Source organism: Rhamphochromis longiceps, linkage group LG9, assembly GCF_057381845.1.
Source record: "Rhamphochromis longiceps isolate RC_006_pf linkage group LG9, R_longiceps_female_GT1.1, whole genome shotgun sequence".
Lineage (NCBI taxonomy): Eukaryota > Metazoa > Chordata > Actinopteri > Cichliformes > Cichlidae > Rhamphochromis > Rhamphochromis longiceps.
The window spans coordinates 33,012,799-33,030,548 of NC_140565.1; the positions used below are offsets into that span (position 1 = coordinate 33,012,799).

Below are 17,750 nucleotides of genomic sequence, written 5' to 3' on the forward strand. Positions count from 1 at the left end.
GTCTTTGTAATTTTAAGTTTCCATGTCAAACGAGATGAAACAGTTATTTCTGGATGCGCACTTATTTGCTGAGATTAACAATGTGTTTTTGTAAACCACGTGATGATTTAAGTCATTTAATCTTTACAGAACATGTGAGCGAGGCTAAAAGAGCAATATTTTTATGTTTAGTAAACTGACGTTTCTAAATGTAACTGCTTTTATTTTATCAGTTCTGACGAGGACAGCTGAGTGATGTTGTTGGTGAGCTTGGATTAAATCATCTCTAAACAAAGAACTTGTCCTCGTGGTGACTGACTTGGGGAGTGGAGGTCAGTGAGCTCATTGTCTCTGCTGGTCCGACTCCAACTACAAAGCCGGCCCGCTCGCCCCCTCCTGAGTCTGAGAGGAGATCCAGAGTAAGTCAGTTATAACTACACTGGTTGCTTAACTTTATCATTTTCTACAGAGTCTCTCTCTTAGCTCATTTTGGTTTTGATTTCTGCCTTCTGTTTAGCCTCTGTTTGTCTGCCTCAGTACCTTAATGTTTTATCATTTGAGTTACACTCTTTGTTTCCCTTCATATGAAGGTGATGTCTGTGGAGTGATCATGACTTCGTTAAAAATGCTGTTTTCCTTTTCCATGTTTCTTCTTTCATATTCTTTCTGACGTCTTTTCTTGTGTAAGCTGCTAACTCTTGTGATGGACATTTCTTTATTTTATGTGTTGATCATATGTTTTGACAATATGACTTTAGTAATATCTATAGTACATTTTGTGTGACTTTGTTCTACATATAGGAAAACATCAAATAAGTATTTCACAGGTTATTCCACACACAGATGGGTATTGTGAGTGAGTTGGACTGACACTCCCAGGCACCATGAGACATTAGGCAGATAGTGAGACTCCTTATCTCCAGGGAGGAGGTGTTGAGATGAAATTATTTGATGTGCCTCAATTCTATGCTGTATATTAACTAAAATGCCATATAACCGTATAGTGTAGTATTAAGTGGACATGGTCATGAAAAATAAAGGCATTAGACTACGTGTCCTTGGGGGGTGGAAAGCTGTAGACTCTCACCCACGCTTGCCTGTGAAAAAGTAGATAACAGGGGACCATCTTCTAGTGGAGATGCATTATAACTCACCTGTGCATTATAATAAAAGGTGTTGATTGCAGCTGACAGTGTCTGCAGACTTTGATAACTGTGACACCCTCGTGGTTAATCAGAGGGAAATCTGAGTCAGTGTGGATTTGGTTGTACAGCTCTCACACATACAACCTGAACTGCACATTGTAAGTGTGATGTTCTTCAAATTTGAACAAAGTAAAAACTAAAAAACTTTTTATTCACAAGTTGAACTTTTACTACTTTTATCCCCAAAATGAGCTCACTTCAAATATTTACCACAGCATAGCGTCCCCAGGCACCTGAGACGTTTGGCAGATGGTGAAACTGTTTATCTTTGTGAGGTAAGAGGGGGCACTTGTGGATGAGCTGAAGATATAGACCTGATGTCACTGTTTGGGTTCTTTGTCATTACAGGAGAAAGAAGTGAAAGCAGGCCCAAACCTCAGCACATGGATGACATCAACCAAAAACATCCAGCACCAGCAAGTAAAGATGAGCCAGCGGCGATCCCTGTGGAAAAGACTTTTCCTGCTATGAAGCAGCCCAGAAGACGCAAGCGCGCCAACGGGGAGGAGAGAAGCTTGAGCTGTGATCAGTGTGGGAAGACCTTTACTCAGAGATGCAACTTAAAATCACATCAGCTCGTCCACACGAAATTTAAAGCTTTCAACTGTGATCTGTGTGGGATGTCTTTTACTCACAGTAGCAACTTAAAAAGACATCAGCTGATCCACACCGATGTGAAACCATTCAGCTGTGATCAGTGTGGAAAGACCTTTACTCAGAGATCCAACTTAAAAGCACATCAGCTGATCCACACCGGTGTGAAACCATTCAGCTGTGATCAGTGTGGAAAGACCTTTACTCGGATTGGTGGCTTAAAAACACATCAGCCGATCCACACCGGTGTGAAACCATTCAGCTGTGATCAGTGTGGAAAGTCTTTTCAGGATAGAGATCACTTAGAGAGACATCAGGGCATCCACAGTGAAGTTAAACCTTTCACCTGTGATCAGTGTGGAAAGGCTTTTACTGAGATTGGTAGATTAAAAACACATCAGCTCATCCACAGTGGAGAGAAACCATTCAGTTGTGATCTGTGTGGAAAGTCTTTTACTCAGATGGGCAATTTAAAAGTACATCAGCTCATCCACAGTGGAGATAAACCTCTCACCTGTGATCAGTGTGGAAAGGCTTTTGCTTACGTTAGTAACTTAAAAACACATCAGCTCATCCACAGTGGAGATAAACCCTTCAGCTGTGAGCAGTGTGGAAAGTCTTTTACTCACATTGCTGCCTTGAAATCACATCAGCTTATCCACTCTGGTACTAAACAATTTGTATGTGGTGACTGTGGAAAGGCTTATATTGAGATCGAAAGGTTAAAAGCACATCAGCTCATCCACAGTGGAGATAAACCCTTCAGCTGTGAGCAGTGTGGAAAGTCTTTTACTCAGAAAGCTCACTTAAAAACACATCAGCTTATCCACTCTGGTACTAAACAATTTGTATGTGGTCAGTGTGGAAAGGCTTTTACTCACATGACTGGCTTAAAATCACATCAGCTCACCCACTCTGGAGTTACATCATTTAAATGTGGTCAATGTGGAAAGGCTTTTACTCACATGACTGGCTTAAAATCACATCAGCTCATCCACTCTGGTGCTAAACAATTTGTATGTGGTCAGTGTGGAAAGGCTTTTACTCACATGACTGGCTTAAAATCACATCAGCTCACCCACTCTGGAGTTAAATCATTTGTATGTGGTCAGTGTGGAAAGTCTTTCATCCATAAAACAAATCTATTGAGGCATCAGAAAACCCACAAAGTGTCCTCCTCTGAGAAAAGTGGCAGACCAATGGGACATTACTAGGGCTGCCACAAATGATTATTTTGATAGTCGACTAGTCACCGATTATTTTCCCAATTAGTCGAATAATCAGATCATGCATCCATTGGACGTAAAATGTACAGCATGCATCTGCTCTTATATAACTATCATGAGCTTACAGCTTTAAGTGTTTAAGGTCTGTGCTAACTAAGAATAGAGACAAGGTGATAGTTTATTAAATTTTAATGAAATGTGCAGATTGTTTCGGTGAAGTTTAATAAACTCCTTGCTAGGGATGGGTACCTGTATCCGGTGCCATGACGGCACCAGTTCTGACATAAACGGTAGTAACCAGACCGAAAAGAAGCGCACATTTCGGTGCTTTATTTCGGTGCTTTTATTTTCCTGAGATGTCATACACTTTAGATTCTAGCCAATCATTTTACGTTTCCGAGGATAGTACGTACGTTCTTTTGGAGCAGAGCTACAGATTAAAAATGCCCAAGGCAAAGCGGTGAAAAGTCTGGCTGTACTTCACAGCAAAATATGCAAACTCAGCAGCCTGCAACAAGTGCTTTAAGGTGATACTTTGATACTGTCAAAGGAGGTAACACCTCGAATCCGATGAAACACCTGGCGACGCATAACGGTGTTTTTTAAAGCCGAAAAATGCGCCGTATTTGATAGCTTGCTGCGAGACCTCACACCGAGCACATCTACTGCGGGTGTGGTGCCTGTTATCGGACCCGGAGTTAGCAACATCCCCCAAAAACCCGAAGAGGGGAGTCCTGGCCCCTAGCCCTGCCAGTGTAGCAGAAATTATGATGCAGCAGCAGCCGTTCTTCTCTGCGTGAGTAGCTTAATGTTGTTCGTGTGTAATTTACGTTGAGTAGGCTAAACACGTTATTACATTAATGCATGTAAGGTGAACTAGCAAACAGCATCATATCTATTTGCGGCTGTCTTCTTGTTTGATGGCAGATACTCCCTTCACCCTGGCCAAAAAGGCTAAAATGACCAAAGAAAGATTGGAAAACAGTTAAACATGAGAGGTTTTTGGAGAAAGTTTGTGTTTTTTCCATTGATTAAGCACTGCTTCCAGCCAAGAGTGATGCCATATATGCCCCATAGCTGCAGAAAAGACTAACATTGTTATCTTTTTACAAAAAAACAGCTGAACATGAGAGGTTTTTGGACCAATTTTGTGTTCTCCATTCTTTAAGCACCGGTTTGAACACCGTTTAGGCACCGGCACCGTTTCAAAAGTACCAGTTTGGCACCGGTATCGGATAAAACCTAAACGATACCAAATCCCTACTCCTTGCTATCTAAAATATAACAGGACACCGGAGTATATTCTCGAGCATCTCACATTTCTGATAATCAGCTGTCTGCTTGACGTTTTTTCAGCTGTGTAAAAACTATAACTTTAATCTCAGCCAAACCGATTTACTCAGGAACAAATAAAATACTGAAAAAAAGCAGAACAGTAACATTTTTAAGTTATCTAAGTGACTTATATATCATGTTTAACCTGAGTAGCGAAAGATGGCGGTGGGTTTGGAAACCATTTGCCGGGAGTCCGGTGTTCTCACCGGCTCCAGGGAGCCTGTAACCCCGGCTAGCTATCGAAGTCTCCGAAAACGTCGGAGCACTTTTGAAAAAATTTGGTGTCTTGATAAACTGAGCAGATATTTGAAGTTTACACACCTACATTCTCGCCTGAAAATATGTTAACACATATGTTGAACACAGTGGGAGAAACAGGGGTTTGAACAAAAGTTCTTCTGGATGCTGCGTCAAACTTAAAAAGCTTGAGATCAGGCTTCACAATTCAACTTGTTCCAAGTTTAGCAAGTTAAACTTCACTGGCTGTGTCCACAAACAGCATACAGAGAAAAAATTACTCCCATCATCTGATCACAAGAAAAACAAAATGTCAGAAGAGTTCACCTTCTGGGTCAAACTGTCAGACCTGTTACTGTTTATTTCAGGAGTCCCCAATCCCAGTCCACGAGGGCCGGTGTCCCTGCAGGTTTTAGATCTCACTCTGGGTCAACACACCTGAATCACATGATTACTTCATTACCAGGCCTCTGGACAACGTCAAGACATGTTGAAGGGGATAATTTAACATTTTTAAATCATCTATGACGGATCAAGGACACCTCTAAACCCTGCAGGGACACCGGCCCTCGTGGACTGGGATTGGGGACCCCTGGTTTATTTGGCTATTCATCGTGAGGTAATTATCAGTGTCAGTGCTGCGCCACTTCTATTGTAACTCACATGAAATGTGTTTTAAATGGGCTCTATTGTCTTACAATATTGTGTGAGTCTGTTTTGCTCCACAAAGACACAACCCCTCCTGCAATTTTTAATGTTACAGTAAAAAAAAAGGTAAATTGATAAATTTGTGTCATTTTTAAACGGGCAGTATGTGGAAAACTAAATATTTTCTTACCCATGTGTAAAGTTTTCAGTGGTCTGTGTTTTCTTACAGGATGTGAGTGTGTTTTGCTCCATGAAGAGACAAACCTACATTTTTTTTATGTTGCAATAAAAATATTTTTATTGTAAGTCATAAATGTGTGTCATTTATGATAAAACTGACTTGCTGTCCCTTTGTTCTCGTGTACCTAAGTAATTGTGGGTAATATCTTGATGCATGCTCAATCATCCAGGTAAGGAAATCCCAGAAGTTGATTCTGTTCATCTGGACGTAGCGTTTTCAGTGGGACAAACGTTTCGTCACTCATCCCAGAGACTTCTTCAGTCTCAGCTGACTGCAGGTTTCTCCAATCTTATAAAGAGTACATTTGCATAATGAATGAACCCCCCCCAGCAGGCCTGAAGGTGCCTGCTGGGGGGGGGGGGGGGTTTCCATGACGAAGGACTCAAAACAATATCAGAGCCTTAGTCCAAACAATTAAAAAACCCGGCTGCACCTCCAGCAGCAGCGGCACACAGTCCAACAAGCCAAGTTCTTGTGGCCAACTTGGTTGGTGGCAAATCCGGCAAGACCGTTTAGGCAGCCTCCCATGGGTTCAGTGGCACCAAAACAGTCTAGGCGGCCTGCGATGAGACCAGTGGCGGCAGCATTGCGGCTCAGGCAGCCTGCCCCGGGTCCAGTGACAGTGGTGTTACAGATCAACCGGCCTGCCCTGGGTCCTGTGGCAGTGATAACATAACGGCTCCGGTGGCTCTCAACAGCTCCTTAGCTGTTGGCCTGGAAAGTGGCCAATGATTATTGGTCTTGGCTGATGGCTGGTGTTTCGCTGCTGGACTCGGAAGCAGCGGTGCAGTCGGTGCTGGATGAGGAAGCGGGTGTGCAGGTGTGGTAGGTATGGACAGCTTGCAGACCCCCGGTGCTCAAACCTCCGACTCAGGCAGAGCGGGACCATCCGGTGCGCAGATCCTCTGCGCTCAAACTTCCACCTCAGGTTGAGCGGGCACCTCTAGTGTGCAGACCCATGTAGCTCAAACCCCCAGATTGGGCTGAATGGCGCTCTCTGGCGCACAGACCCTCGGCCCTTAAACCTCTAGCCTGGGCTAAGCAGCCCATCCGGCACGCAGACCCCCGGAGCTCAAACCTCCAGCTCTGGCTGAGCAGACCCCTCTGGCTCGCAGACCCTCGACCCTTAAACCTCCAGCTCAGGCTGAGCGCTAATGCTAAGCTCCATTCCCAATCTGGATAGTTATCATCTGGTTATGTCTGGGGATTACAACCTGGTAATGGATTCTGTTTGGGATCGCTCTTCCCAATCTTTACTAAGACCTGTTATGTGACGGCTGTGTGCAGGCAGGAAAAGGACCCAAGGTGCAGACTCCGGAGACAGATGTGAACTCAAAACAGCTTTAATGTTAAACTCAAATATAACATAACTGGAAAAAATCAAAATAAACTTACACCAGAGGACTGACAGAACACACAGCTAGGTAAACGGTAGATCGCAACACAAACACAGGGCTCAAATACACAGAGGGAGCAATCAGGGAATGGGTAACAGGAGGGAAGCACAGCTGGGGCAAATCAGGCCTAACGAGACAAGGGGAAGCAAAACCAGACACAGTAACATCAGACATGGACTTTCAAAGTAAAACAGGAAACCCATAACACAGACTGAACAAAAGACACAGACTCACATGCAAGCACTACAACAGAGGGAACAGAGACGTGGGACCAGGGCAGACACAGACACTGACTGGACACGGGGATATAGCAGACAGGGGAGACAGAGCAACTAGAGAAGACAGAGACATAAACCATAAGACAGAACTCAAAGAAACCAAAGACTAGAAATAATAAATAATAAACTCAAAAACCCTGGGTCAACGACCCAGGCATCCTAACAAGACCATCTAAATCTGTGCAAACAATTCAGTCGTTCGTAGAGCCACATAAACTTGTAGACCCTTGGAGATTTAAGTATCCCACTAGAAGGGAGTATTCATTTTACTCTAATGTGCATAAGTCATTTTCTAGGATAGATTTTTTTTCTGGTTGGCCCCTACTTACTGAGTGCTATTACAGACTGTAAATATGATCCAATTGTCATTTCTGATCATGCCCCGGTTACAGAGGTGGGTCAAGTATCCAAAAATTGTACTCAAGTAAGAGTAGCATGACTTTGAAATATTATTACTCAAGTAAAAGTGAAAAGTAGTCTTCAAAAAAGTTACTCGAGTAAGAGTAAAGTACTTGGTGAAAAGACTACTCAAGTAGCGAGTAACTGTTTGAAATGTCCGATTTATTTTATAAATGCTATCAGACAAACAAAAATAAATAAATATACAAATTTTAGTATTTCCAAAAGGAATATATGTAAAAAGATCAACAAAATAAAGCACAACAATTCTAATTTCCAGATTTTCACAACATTTTTCAAACAAGCTTTTTTCACCAATACCTACAGTAAATAATATAAATATATAAACAGTGCAAACAATTTCCAGTGACAAGATTTGCTGTAAACTTTATATTCATTTTTGCTCCAAATGGCACAGCAACCTCAGAGAAAACAGAACGAGACATCTTCCTCATGTACATACAAGCCAGCTCAGTTCATCATAAATTGTATGGGTGTGCATCTATTTCTGCATATTTAGCAAAAATGTGCCATTTCTTCACTCAGTGAGGTGATGGTTAAGCTTCAGCAGCAGTTTGCTCTCAAGGTTCTTTCTGTGAAGCTGTGACTGTTTAGCAGTGAACAGGAGTCCTGCATGACTGAGAAGTCCTTCACAAGCTCCAGATGCAGGAAGAGCTGTATTGCCTTTGATTGACAGCTTCTTGATGTGAGGAACGCCATGCAATAGATCCACACCTCCAGTGAATGGACATGAAAGGTACCGCTCCAGCCCTGCATCTGGCTTTCCTGACCCCATGGATCTATCATCTTAGTCGGTTAGGCTGCTGTTTGCGCTGGCATCATCCAGCTTTGTGTCTAGGTGATGTCTGATGAAGTTGAGACCTGTGGAAAGATGTATGGTTTTCAAAAGAATCAGGTCTGGTCATTATAGTGCTGTATACACTGCAAAGCTGCGGATGTTTGGCAAGAAGATTTGATCACACTGGAGATGTTTTTTACTAACTCTTGTAGAAAAACAAAATCTTGTCATTCATATCCCGCACAAACAGTTTGCAATGAATTCCAGATTAAGTTTAAAATAAGAACGCGTGCAAGGCGAAGCAGTGCTAGCCAATAGATCCTCCTGTTTGGCTGTTACTCTGGGAAAAGACGAGAAAGACTGTGATGGAAGCGTGACTGGAGCTGCGATGTAGTCTATATAATATTTATATTGTACGAATGTGATAATTCTGTATATTGTAATAATGTGATATTATATTGTTAAAAAACGTGAAAGGTATATTGTTAGAACAATATACTTTTCACTTTTCTTTTGCCTGGGTGGCAGCTCTACGCTTCCATATCCGAGGCTTTTCAATGTGGCCTCACAAAGTTATCACGACTACAACAACCATGAAAAGAGTTGGATGGACATTGCTGCTCAATCACAGCTGCCTGGTCAATGTTTTTCATTAGTAATTTAGCAAAGTTGACAGTGGTGGTGTGTGTCTGTGTGAGTGAGTGAAAGACAGAGAGGGAGAGTGAGAGATTGATTTTGTAGGATAAGCATTAGAGCTGGGCGATAGAACAATAACTAAATGTATTGCGAAATAACTTTTTCTCAATAGAAAAATTAAACTATTGCGATAGGCCTCATCTATCTTGGACTCTTAAAAAAAAAAGAACAGCCAATCCAAATTAAGTTGCACAGAGAATCACTAATTCGTCATTCGGCTTTTGTCAGACTAAAGTAACTGTTAAAACTGTTTGAAAAGCTAATCTATACAACAAGGAGAGATTGAGAATTTCCTTTTAGTTCTCAGTTTATTTGATATTGACAAAAGTTAGTCAATTTTGTCTGTTCTTCTGTAAAACCAACTAAGATTTATTTATAGAATTAATATTTTGTTTCTAAGTGGAATTGACAATTTAGTCTGTTTTGTTTGTCCTATTTTGAAACTTAAACGCTTTAGCGGCTGCCTTTTGTGTAGTTTGCAATATTTGCCTTTATTTATCTGAAAAAGTCTCGTGTTCCTCAAGTACATGGGGGAACTGCGAACTGTGCTTCAGCGACTCACACATGCAGGAATTTTTAAAAGAACCAAGAGAGGCACTGAAAAGGATCTGCAACGGTGAGCTGTTTTGATTTGGGAGGATTTTCAAGCGGACCAACAGGGAAAGCCTCGCTTCCTTACTGCTGCAATTATTGGGTGCAGGTTCCTAGAAACTCAGTTTGGGTATTCTAGTGGGTGTTCTTCTTCGTCTAAAGGCGTAAATATGATGTGGGGAACATGAACAGAAGCAGTGACTGCAGCACTGCATGGCAGATTTTAATCCCTACAGCATGTTGTGTCACCAGAAAGCAAAACCTTTCCTGTGATTTCTGGTAGATTTGGTTTTTTTGTTTGTTTGTTTGTTTGTTTTAGTACCAGGCTGATTTTGCCAGATAGGTTAGGGTTGTTTTCTTTTTGTAAGAGAAACACAGGTTTATTTTTTATATATATTTAGACATGTCCTGAACAAGGCCTAATATGTTTTGTTTGTAACGGTGCACTTAGGGGGAAAAAACCTGCCAGGTATCATCCCTCTGGGGGTGATATTTTGTGTGTTGATGATGTAAAAGCAGGCCTGCAAGATCGGGAGTAAAAGTGTTATAAAATACTTTAATTGAGAGCAAATATAAGGTGAGCTTCTCTAGATTACAATGGGCTTCTGAGAAAATTCACCTACATAGGACGCTGACCATATTAGATAGTAAGTCCTCTGTTTTAAAAGGATTGTAGCGATTCAATCCATTTCAAAAGCAATAAGAATAGTTTTTATTTTTGGAATGATGAAATATTGCTGTCAGTGGATATTTAAATTCATGCGCGGTTTTCTACTATCAGCAATGATTGGTACGATTGCATGTGACTGGATGAATGCATGTGATTGGACTGTGGCTGGACTGATGATGTGGACTAAGTGTGACTGACTTGAAATTGTGAAGACGTTAACTATTTTAGCATTAGTCACTGCTAATGCCTAACCCACCCAAACAGTGAAAAAGGGTGGATGTATGTGCTTTTGTTTGCTTGTTTTTGCAGGAGCAGGAGGATGACAGAGACCAGAGGAGGGGAGACTGTAGGTTCACATGAGTGTGTGTGGGCCTTACAGACTTAACCCTTAACCCTCCTGCCATCCTTTAAAAAACTCACACCCATCACCCTAGGGACCATTCTCAGCCACGCCATAAAAAGACCATATATCCATATTTTATTCCACTTTAAATTAGCCAACCTTGTAAAACTACTTCTCCCTGAAATATTCATGTAAAGTTTTAATTATATTTTCATTGTTTTAACCCTTCAAATCCCAGTGTTATTACATGAGCGCCCTGTGTTATAAGCCCCAAAAACCAAAAAACGAAACTAAATATTTCCACAAAAAACCAGTTGAAGTAATATGTGATTGTCATTATAAGTAGGCCTTTAGATGGACCAAAGATTGGCACCAACATACATTTTGACCTGCCATTATTTTTTTTGCATTTTTTTTGCAATTTAAAAATTAAAACTTCAAGGCCCTGAGTCTTCATTGACATCCAAGAAAAGAAGAAAAAATAAAATCATATGATGATAATTTGGGGTTGAAAAATAGCGTTTATAATGGAAGTCAATGGGCAGAAAATGGTCCCCAGGGTGATGGGTGTGGGGATTTCTGCTGCTCAGCCATTTTAGGCTGATTTAAGGAATTCACACTGGAATATTAACATTGACAGGTAAAAACTATCCTGTGGCAAGTTTGGTTATATTCCACTGAACACAGTGGAAATGGCAGCCATTTAACACATAGCAGTGGCACAAAAAGGTCCCAAGAAGGCAGGAAGGTTAAGCTGCTACTTTTCTGTGTTACTGATTTTGTGTGGAGAAAACTGTGTTTTCCTGGCTGCTTGTTGGTTACAGTAACACACTGTATTGTTGGAAAATGTTAAATGCTACAGGAGAAAAATGTGTATTCAATGTGAAACACATACTGTGTTAAAATCGGTATCACTCCTTTCACAGACAAGGAGGGTTGACCACATGATTTACAGCAACACCTCTGGAATCTGTTGATCCAGGCCCGACCTGCGAGGAAACACCACTGGCTAATGTTTTTTTTCCCTCTCTAAGGGTTCTGGCGTCACGCAGGCAGACATGAGTGAAATGAAGCAGATTGTGCAGTGATTACTCATTATCATATCGTTATTCATTTTAAGGTGTTGAGCTCAAAGTGTGAAAACAAGTGAGTGACATTACTTAAGATAAAACTACTGTAACCAGTAACTTAATTAAACACATGGGATGATCCATGGTTTGAGCAAATTATGGTAACAGTAGTGTTTTAATGATTTGGGGAAATAAACTGCATATGACACACTTTTGTCTGTGTTGGATGCCTTATTACTCTCATAACCTACAGTTGTTCGTAAGTGTGAAGTTTGTATTTACTCACCAATTTTGGTTTCTAGGTAATTGTGGTGTGGATGCAGGCTCCAGGCAGAGCCAAGAGTTAGACCCACTTGACATGACATTAATGCTGATTTTAGTCTTTAACAGGGCTGAAGCAAAATTACTCCGGAGGAGGAGCCCTGATGTTGTCTGAGAATTTGTGTAACTAACCTTTTCCTTTTTGTTATTCTCCTAGTTCTGATGAGTTGACTCATGGGAGAGACCACGTGTCAAACGGAGGGATTCTAGGTTTAAACAATGTTTTCTATGTTTTCCATGAGTTTTTTCATGGTGTTTTTGTCCATGGCTTTTTACTGTGATTTGTGGGATTAACCGTTCATGTACAGGTATTAAACCTCTACAGGGGGGTTAAGTCCATGTTCAGATAAGGTTTTGATGATCTATAAGTAAACTTCACTGAACTGAAAGGAAAATGTGGTTTGAAGCCTGGCTTCTGTCAGTCTGCCCATGACTGTAGCTGCCTCCACCAGTGTGTGAATGTGAGAGTGAATGAATAGTGGAATTGTAAAGCGCTTTGAGGGTCTCGAAAAGTGCTATATAAATGCAATTCATTATTATTATTATTATGATGATGGTTGACGTGTTTTCTAAATGGTTAGAAGTTTTTCCTCCTAGTGAAGAGATACAGGTGCAGCAGCCAGAGTATTGCTGGAAGAAATCATCCCAAGGGTGGAATCTCCTGACTGAGTCTGCGTGCTGATCAGAAGTCTTCAGAGACCCAGCAAGAACAGGGACCATTCATAACAGAGCTGACAGCCCAGGCAGTGGTTAAGGTCAAAGGTCATGGGGTTTGGGGCCCTACTAGTCATCATGAGAAGATTCCAGAACCACAGCAATAACCATAAAGCTGCGTTGGAACGAGAGGGTGAGGGCTGAAAAGAGCCCCCTCCTCCAACAAGAGCGTGCTGAGCTCCAACTCAGCAACTGCAGAGTGAGACTCTGTGGCACCCAAGAGGGATCAGCGAATGAATGCTTATCACACCTGCTTAAAACAGCCAATCACTTTCCCTGGAAAGCTTAGTGTGTTTTTAAGTTACGGAGGTCGTTGTTGTGACGTTAATAATCATTTTATAAATGATATGCATTTACATGATTCTCCGAACATCACAAACTCTGTTAGAGTCCTGAGCATGAGTAAAAGTGATTGGAGTAATTATAGCATGCAAGTTTTACAGCAACTTGTGTAGATTTTGTAGGGTAGGTAGACTGATTATCTAGCATGTCAGTTCCTGATGCGTAAGTGCATTAGGCCCTCATTGTCTGAGTAAACATAGTGTGGGATTATAATATGATCTTATGCCATGTTATACCCCTGATTAAAGATTGTGAAATCATTATGTAGTTTTAGTTTGTAGTATTCTCCTGAATTAGGTGAAAACTATTACAGTTATTAAACTGATTTGTATTACGTTAGACTGCTGATTCAGTGTGAATGAATGATATTGTTTATGATGCATTATACTGCTGAGTTATAAGAAATGCTGTTTTCAGAGAGTCAGGACCTTGCTTTTTCTCATAGTGGAGGAGACAGAGAGCACATTCCACGGGAGACTACACCCCCACCGTTGTTGAAGGCAGACAAAATAGGGAGCCAAGGCCATAAGTCAGGCTCGCTAGGAGTTAGAAAGAATGTGAATGTTTAGGTTTTTACGACTAGGTGCGGGCCACTAGAGGCTATAAGAGTTTGAGTAACCCTCCACCAGTTTGAGATTTGCTGTGACCCTCTTCATGCATGTCTCCCCATCTGGATGGTTTAAGCTCGTAAAGTGTTCAATTGTATGTAATAAAAGATTGTTGATTGAGCATTTGTACACCGAGTATTGTCCGTCCTTCAGCCCAAAGATCGAAAGAATTGGGAGAATTTAACAATAGTAACAGTCGTGAGTTCTTTTGACATGTGTACTCAATTTTTACACATTTGACACCGTAAAGATTGGATTTTTGGTTTATCCCATTTCATTGAGGGGTTTTGATCGGCCTCAAAAATGCTGGAAGCACTAAAGAAGGAAGTCGTTCTTCCAGAGTTGTGGTTGTTTTGGTTTCCCCAATCACTGATGTGGGCACAGTAAAGATAATTGTAAATGCCTTGGAGAGGGTTCACACCTTTTAAACGGGCTGATGGCCCTACAATAGTAAAGAGTACAGTACGCTGCATAGACAGAGAGGAAAGATCTATAATTCTGTTGCAAAATGTAGCTCAGAAGTGTTGGCTGTGTGGAAACTCATGGCTACTTTTGGGTTTTACTTTAAAACTCGAGAAGCACTAACATCAGTGTTAGTATATGTTTGTGCTATTCATTTGCCTACAGGTTCGGACATTCACTGTCCCTGATGGCAAACATCTGGACAGGGCAAAGCAAATGGCACAAAGGAGTGTGTGATGTTTGGTGAGACATGTGTGCCTCAATCCCTAATAACACTGGGGAAGAGGGTCTTTTACAGAAACAGTTAATAAATTGGGAGATTTAATGATAAAGTGGGAAATATATCACACACCTAAAAACTTCCTTATCTTAACAACGGGTTCTTATGAGAGAGCCGCTTGATGTAACTAAGACATATAACCTGTCTATTTCATACATTCGAGAACAGTGGGAGAATGATTTGGGTGCTGTGGTGGCAGATTTCTTTTCTCATGTATTAATCACACATTTAATCATATCACATTAGTTATAGTAATATCACTTTCTCACTTTACTATAGTAAGAGCACTCCTGTCACTAGTTTACATGCATGTGGAAAGTTAACACAGTGAGGCCAATGTAATGGGAGACATTAAACAGATAGTGAGACTCCTTCTGCTTATCAGGGATGTAAATTCTTAGGTGAAGGCTAAGCAGAAAACAAGGTCATAATTCTCTCTGTGAGGGAGGAGTTATAGCCCCCTGTGAGAGGGGCCAACATGTGAGGTTGTGGAATGTTCATTGTCTGTGTGGGCGGTGGCCACAATCCGGAGATGGTCCCGGTGTTTCACTGGGATGCTCTCTCCACATCACAATGTGTTTATTAAACCCACTTCAAATCAAGCTCGCTGGGTGTGTTGCAGGTTATTGTTAAATTTTCCACGACAGTGCCCAGCTGTCTGACAAAGAGTGAGATATGGCTCTTACCAGGGTCCATTCGTCTTCTATATGTTCAAGACACTCCCTAATACAATTCAAAGTGTTACACAGGTTACATTTTTCAAAAGTTAAACTAGCAAAAATATTTCCGAACATAGACATAGACCCATCGTGTGATAGATGCAAACAGACTCCAGCTACTTCCCTTCATATGTTTTGGTCCTGTCCGAAAATTGCTCCTTTCTGGTCATCATTTTTTGAAGTCATCTCTAAAGCCTATGCCTATAACATCTCGCCTCCCCCTTGGTGACAGTTTTTGGTTGTTTCTCTGGTATTGTGACTTCTGTTCCCCCTGCCCATTTACAGAGGGTCATTGCGTTTTTGTCATTATTAGCGAGACGCCTGATTTTATTTAAATGGAAGTCTACTACTGCTCCATCACACCACCGCTGGATAACGGATGTTATGCAAAATGTCAAACTGGAAAAAATCAGATGTACTCTGAACGGATCCATCGGCAAATTCCACACAACGTGGAACCCTCTGTTAACATACGTCAACAATTTATCCGGTCTGGAACTGGAATCTTCAGTGTTTTTGTTTGCCCTAGAACAGTCCTGTAAAAACAATAGAGAGGTGCACCCCCCTCCCCCCTTTCTTTTTTTTTTTTTGCTGTTGTTGCTGTGCTTTTTGTTTGTTTTTTTGTTTGTTTGTTTGTTTTGTTTTTTGTTTCCCTTTTCCCGTCTTGGTATTATCTGTCTTTATGATCTGTGGGATTGTTGTTTTGTGGTTTTCTGTAAAATAATAGGAATGCTATGTATGATAATTGGAAAACTACAAGTGTTAAAAAAAAAGAATTACTACTACATTGAAAGCTGTTATAGTACGCCTTAAACTCATAGACATTTGGAGATTCAAATATCCTCATTCCAAAACGTTTACTTAGTGCAACCTTTTGGTTAGTTTTGGAAAGTTTTGATAGCGATAGCATAGATGTAGGTGGCCTTCGCCAGCAACAGATCATAAAGCCGTATTAAAATAAATTTAACTTCCCCTAAATCTTCTGTTGTTAAATCTACATATTGGAAACTCAACAGCTCTTTTTTAGAGAAAGATGATGTGAAAAAGGATCTTAAAGAACTGATCTCAAACTATTGATCTATAGCTCGAGAAAAATTAAAGTTTGCAAATAACTGGGAATTATTAAAATTTGAAATTGACAAATATTTAAGGAAGGTTGGCAGCCTTAATGTGAAATCGAAAAGATTAGAGGAAGAAAAATCAATCTCTCAAATTGACACTAATTGAAGAGGATAAATTGAACCTTGCTAAATTACAAGATAAATTAGATGGCTTATACTCAGTGTTTTGCTTGTAAATAAATAACTGAAAAGTGGGACGTCCGTATTTATTCAGCCCCACTGTTCGCTTCAACAGTGCTCCGTGGGATGTTCAAGGCCTGGGAAATCTTTTTGTAGCCTAAGCCTGCTTTAAATTTTCAATAATTTTATCTCTGACCTGTCTGGTGTCTAAATCGAATCGAGAATCTGTGGCAAGATCTGAAAACTGCTGTTCACAAACCCTGTCTATGTAATCTGACTGAGCTGGAGCTGTTTTGCAAAGAAGAATGGGGAAAAATTTCAGTCTCTAGATGTGCAAAGCTGGTAGAGACATACCCTAAAAGACTGGCAGCTGTAATTGCAGAAAAAGGTGGTTCTACAAAGGTGGGGTGACCATGGCTCAGCGGTTGGGAAGCGCATCTGTAACCAGAAGGTCACCGGTTCGATCTCTCTGTCCTGGTCGTCGTGTCCTTGGGCAAGACACTTTACCCTACCGGCCAGAGGGGCCGATGGCGCGGTATAGCAGCCTCGCTTCTGTCAGTCTGCCCCAGGGCAGCTGTGGCTGCAACCTGCTTGCCTCCACCAGTGTGTGAATGTGAAAGTGAATGAATAGTGGAATTGTAAAGCGCTTCGGGTGCCTTGAAAAGCGCTATATAAATGCAATCCATTATTATCATTACAACGTATTGACTCAGGGGGCTGAATAATTACGCACTCCCCACTTTTCAGTTATTTATTTGTAAAAAAATGTGTGGAATCATGTTTGATTTTCATTACACTTCTTACGTGTACACCACCTGATGTTCGTCTTTCACGTGGAATAAAAATAAAATGAATTCATGTTTGTGGCTGTAATGTGACAAAATGTGGGAAAGTTCAAGGGGGCGTGTACAACCCTTTAAATAAAGAAGTGCTTGTGCTTCCTCTTTAAGATCTCCCGGATTACACTGAGGGTGGTATCGTGCACGTCTCCCACATATGTGCTTAATACATAATTGTTGTGTACTGGACCTGATCTGAGTATTGGTTGTTTGTTCTCAGCCCAACATAAAACAATCGCGACAAGAGGCTCAGCATGACCTCATTAAAAATGCTCCGTTTTCTTTTTCCACTTCTCTTCTTTCATATTCTTTCTGACGTCTTTTCTTGTGTAAGCTGCTAACTCTTGTGATGGACATTTCTTTATTTTATGTGTTGATCATATGTTTTGACAATATGACTTTAGTAATATCTATAGTACATTTTGTGTGGCTTTGTTTTACACATAGGAAAACATCAAATATGTATTTCACAGGTTATTCCACACACAGATGGGTATTGTGAGTGAGTTGGACTGA

General features: G+C 41.0%; 2 protein-coding genes across 4 annotated transcripts in view; both read left to right on the forward strand.

The window, feature by feature from the left end:
* Positions 1-260: 260 nt before the first annotated feature.
* LOC146662663 (uncharacterized) lies at positions 261-5,373 on the forward strand. Of its 3 annotated transcripts, XM_085417481.1 has the most exons (3): positions 436-1,282; positions 1,400-1,459; positions 1,533-5,373. In XM_085417481.1, exon 3 carries the CDS (start codon positions 1,568-1,570, stop codon positions 2,990-2,992), a length of 1,425 nt encoding a protein of 474 aa, XP_085273607.1. In that variant the 5' UTR covers positions 436-1,282; positions 1,400-1,459; positions 1,533-1,567; the 3' UTR covers positions 2,993-5,373. The 3 variants fall into 3 exon arrangements, with proteins under 3 accessions (XP_085273606.1, XP_085273607.1, XP_085273608.1); XM_085417480.1 differs by lacking the exons at positions 436-1,282; positions 1,400-1,459 and adding an exon at positions 261-398; XM_085417482.1 differs by having other exon boundaries at positions 436-1,459.
* The window catches only part of LOC146662664 (uncharacterized), a 36,417-nt gene continuing 18,945 nt past the window's right edge, over positions 279-17,750 (forward strand). Inside the window, exon 1 of the mRNA XM_085417492.1 lies at positions 279-398. The gene's annotated coding sequence lies outside the window, so the exon portion shown is untranslated. The remainder of the gene's footprint in view (positions 399-17,750) is intronic.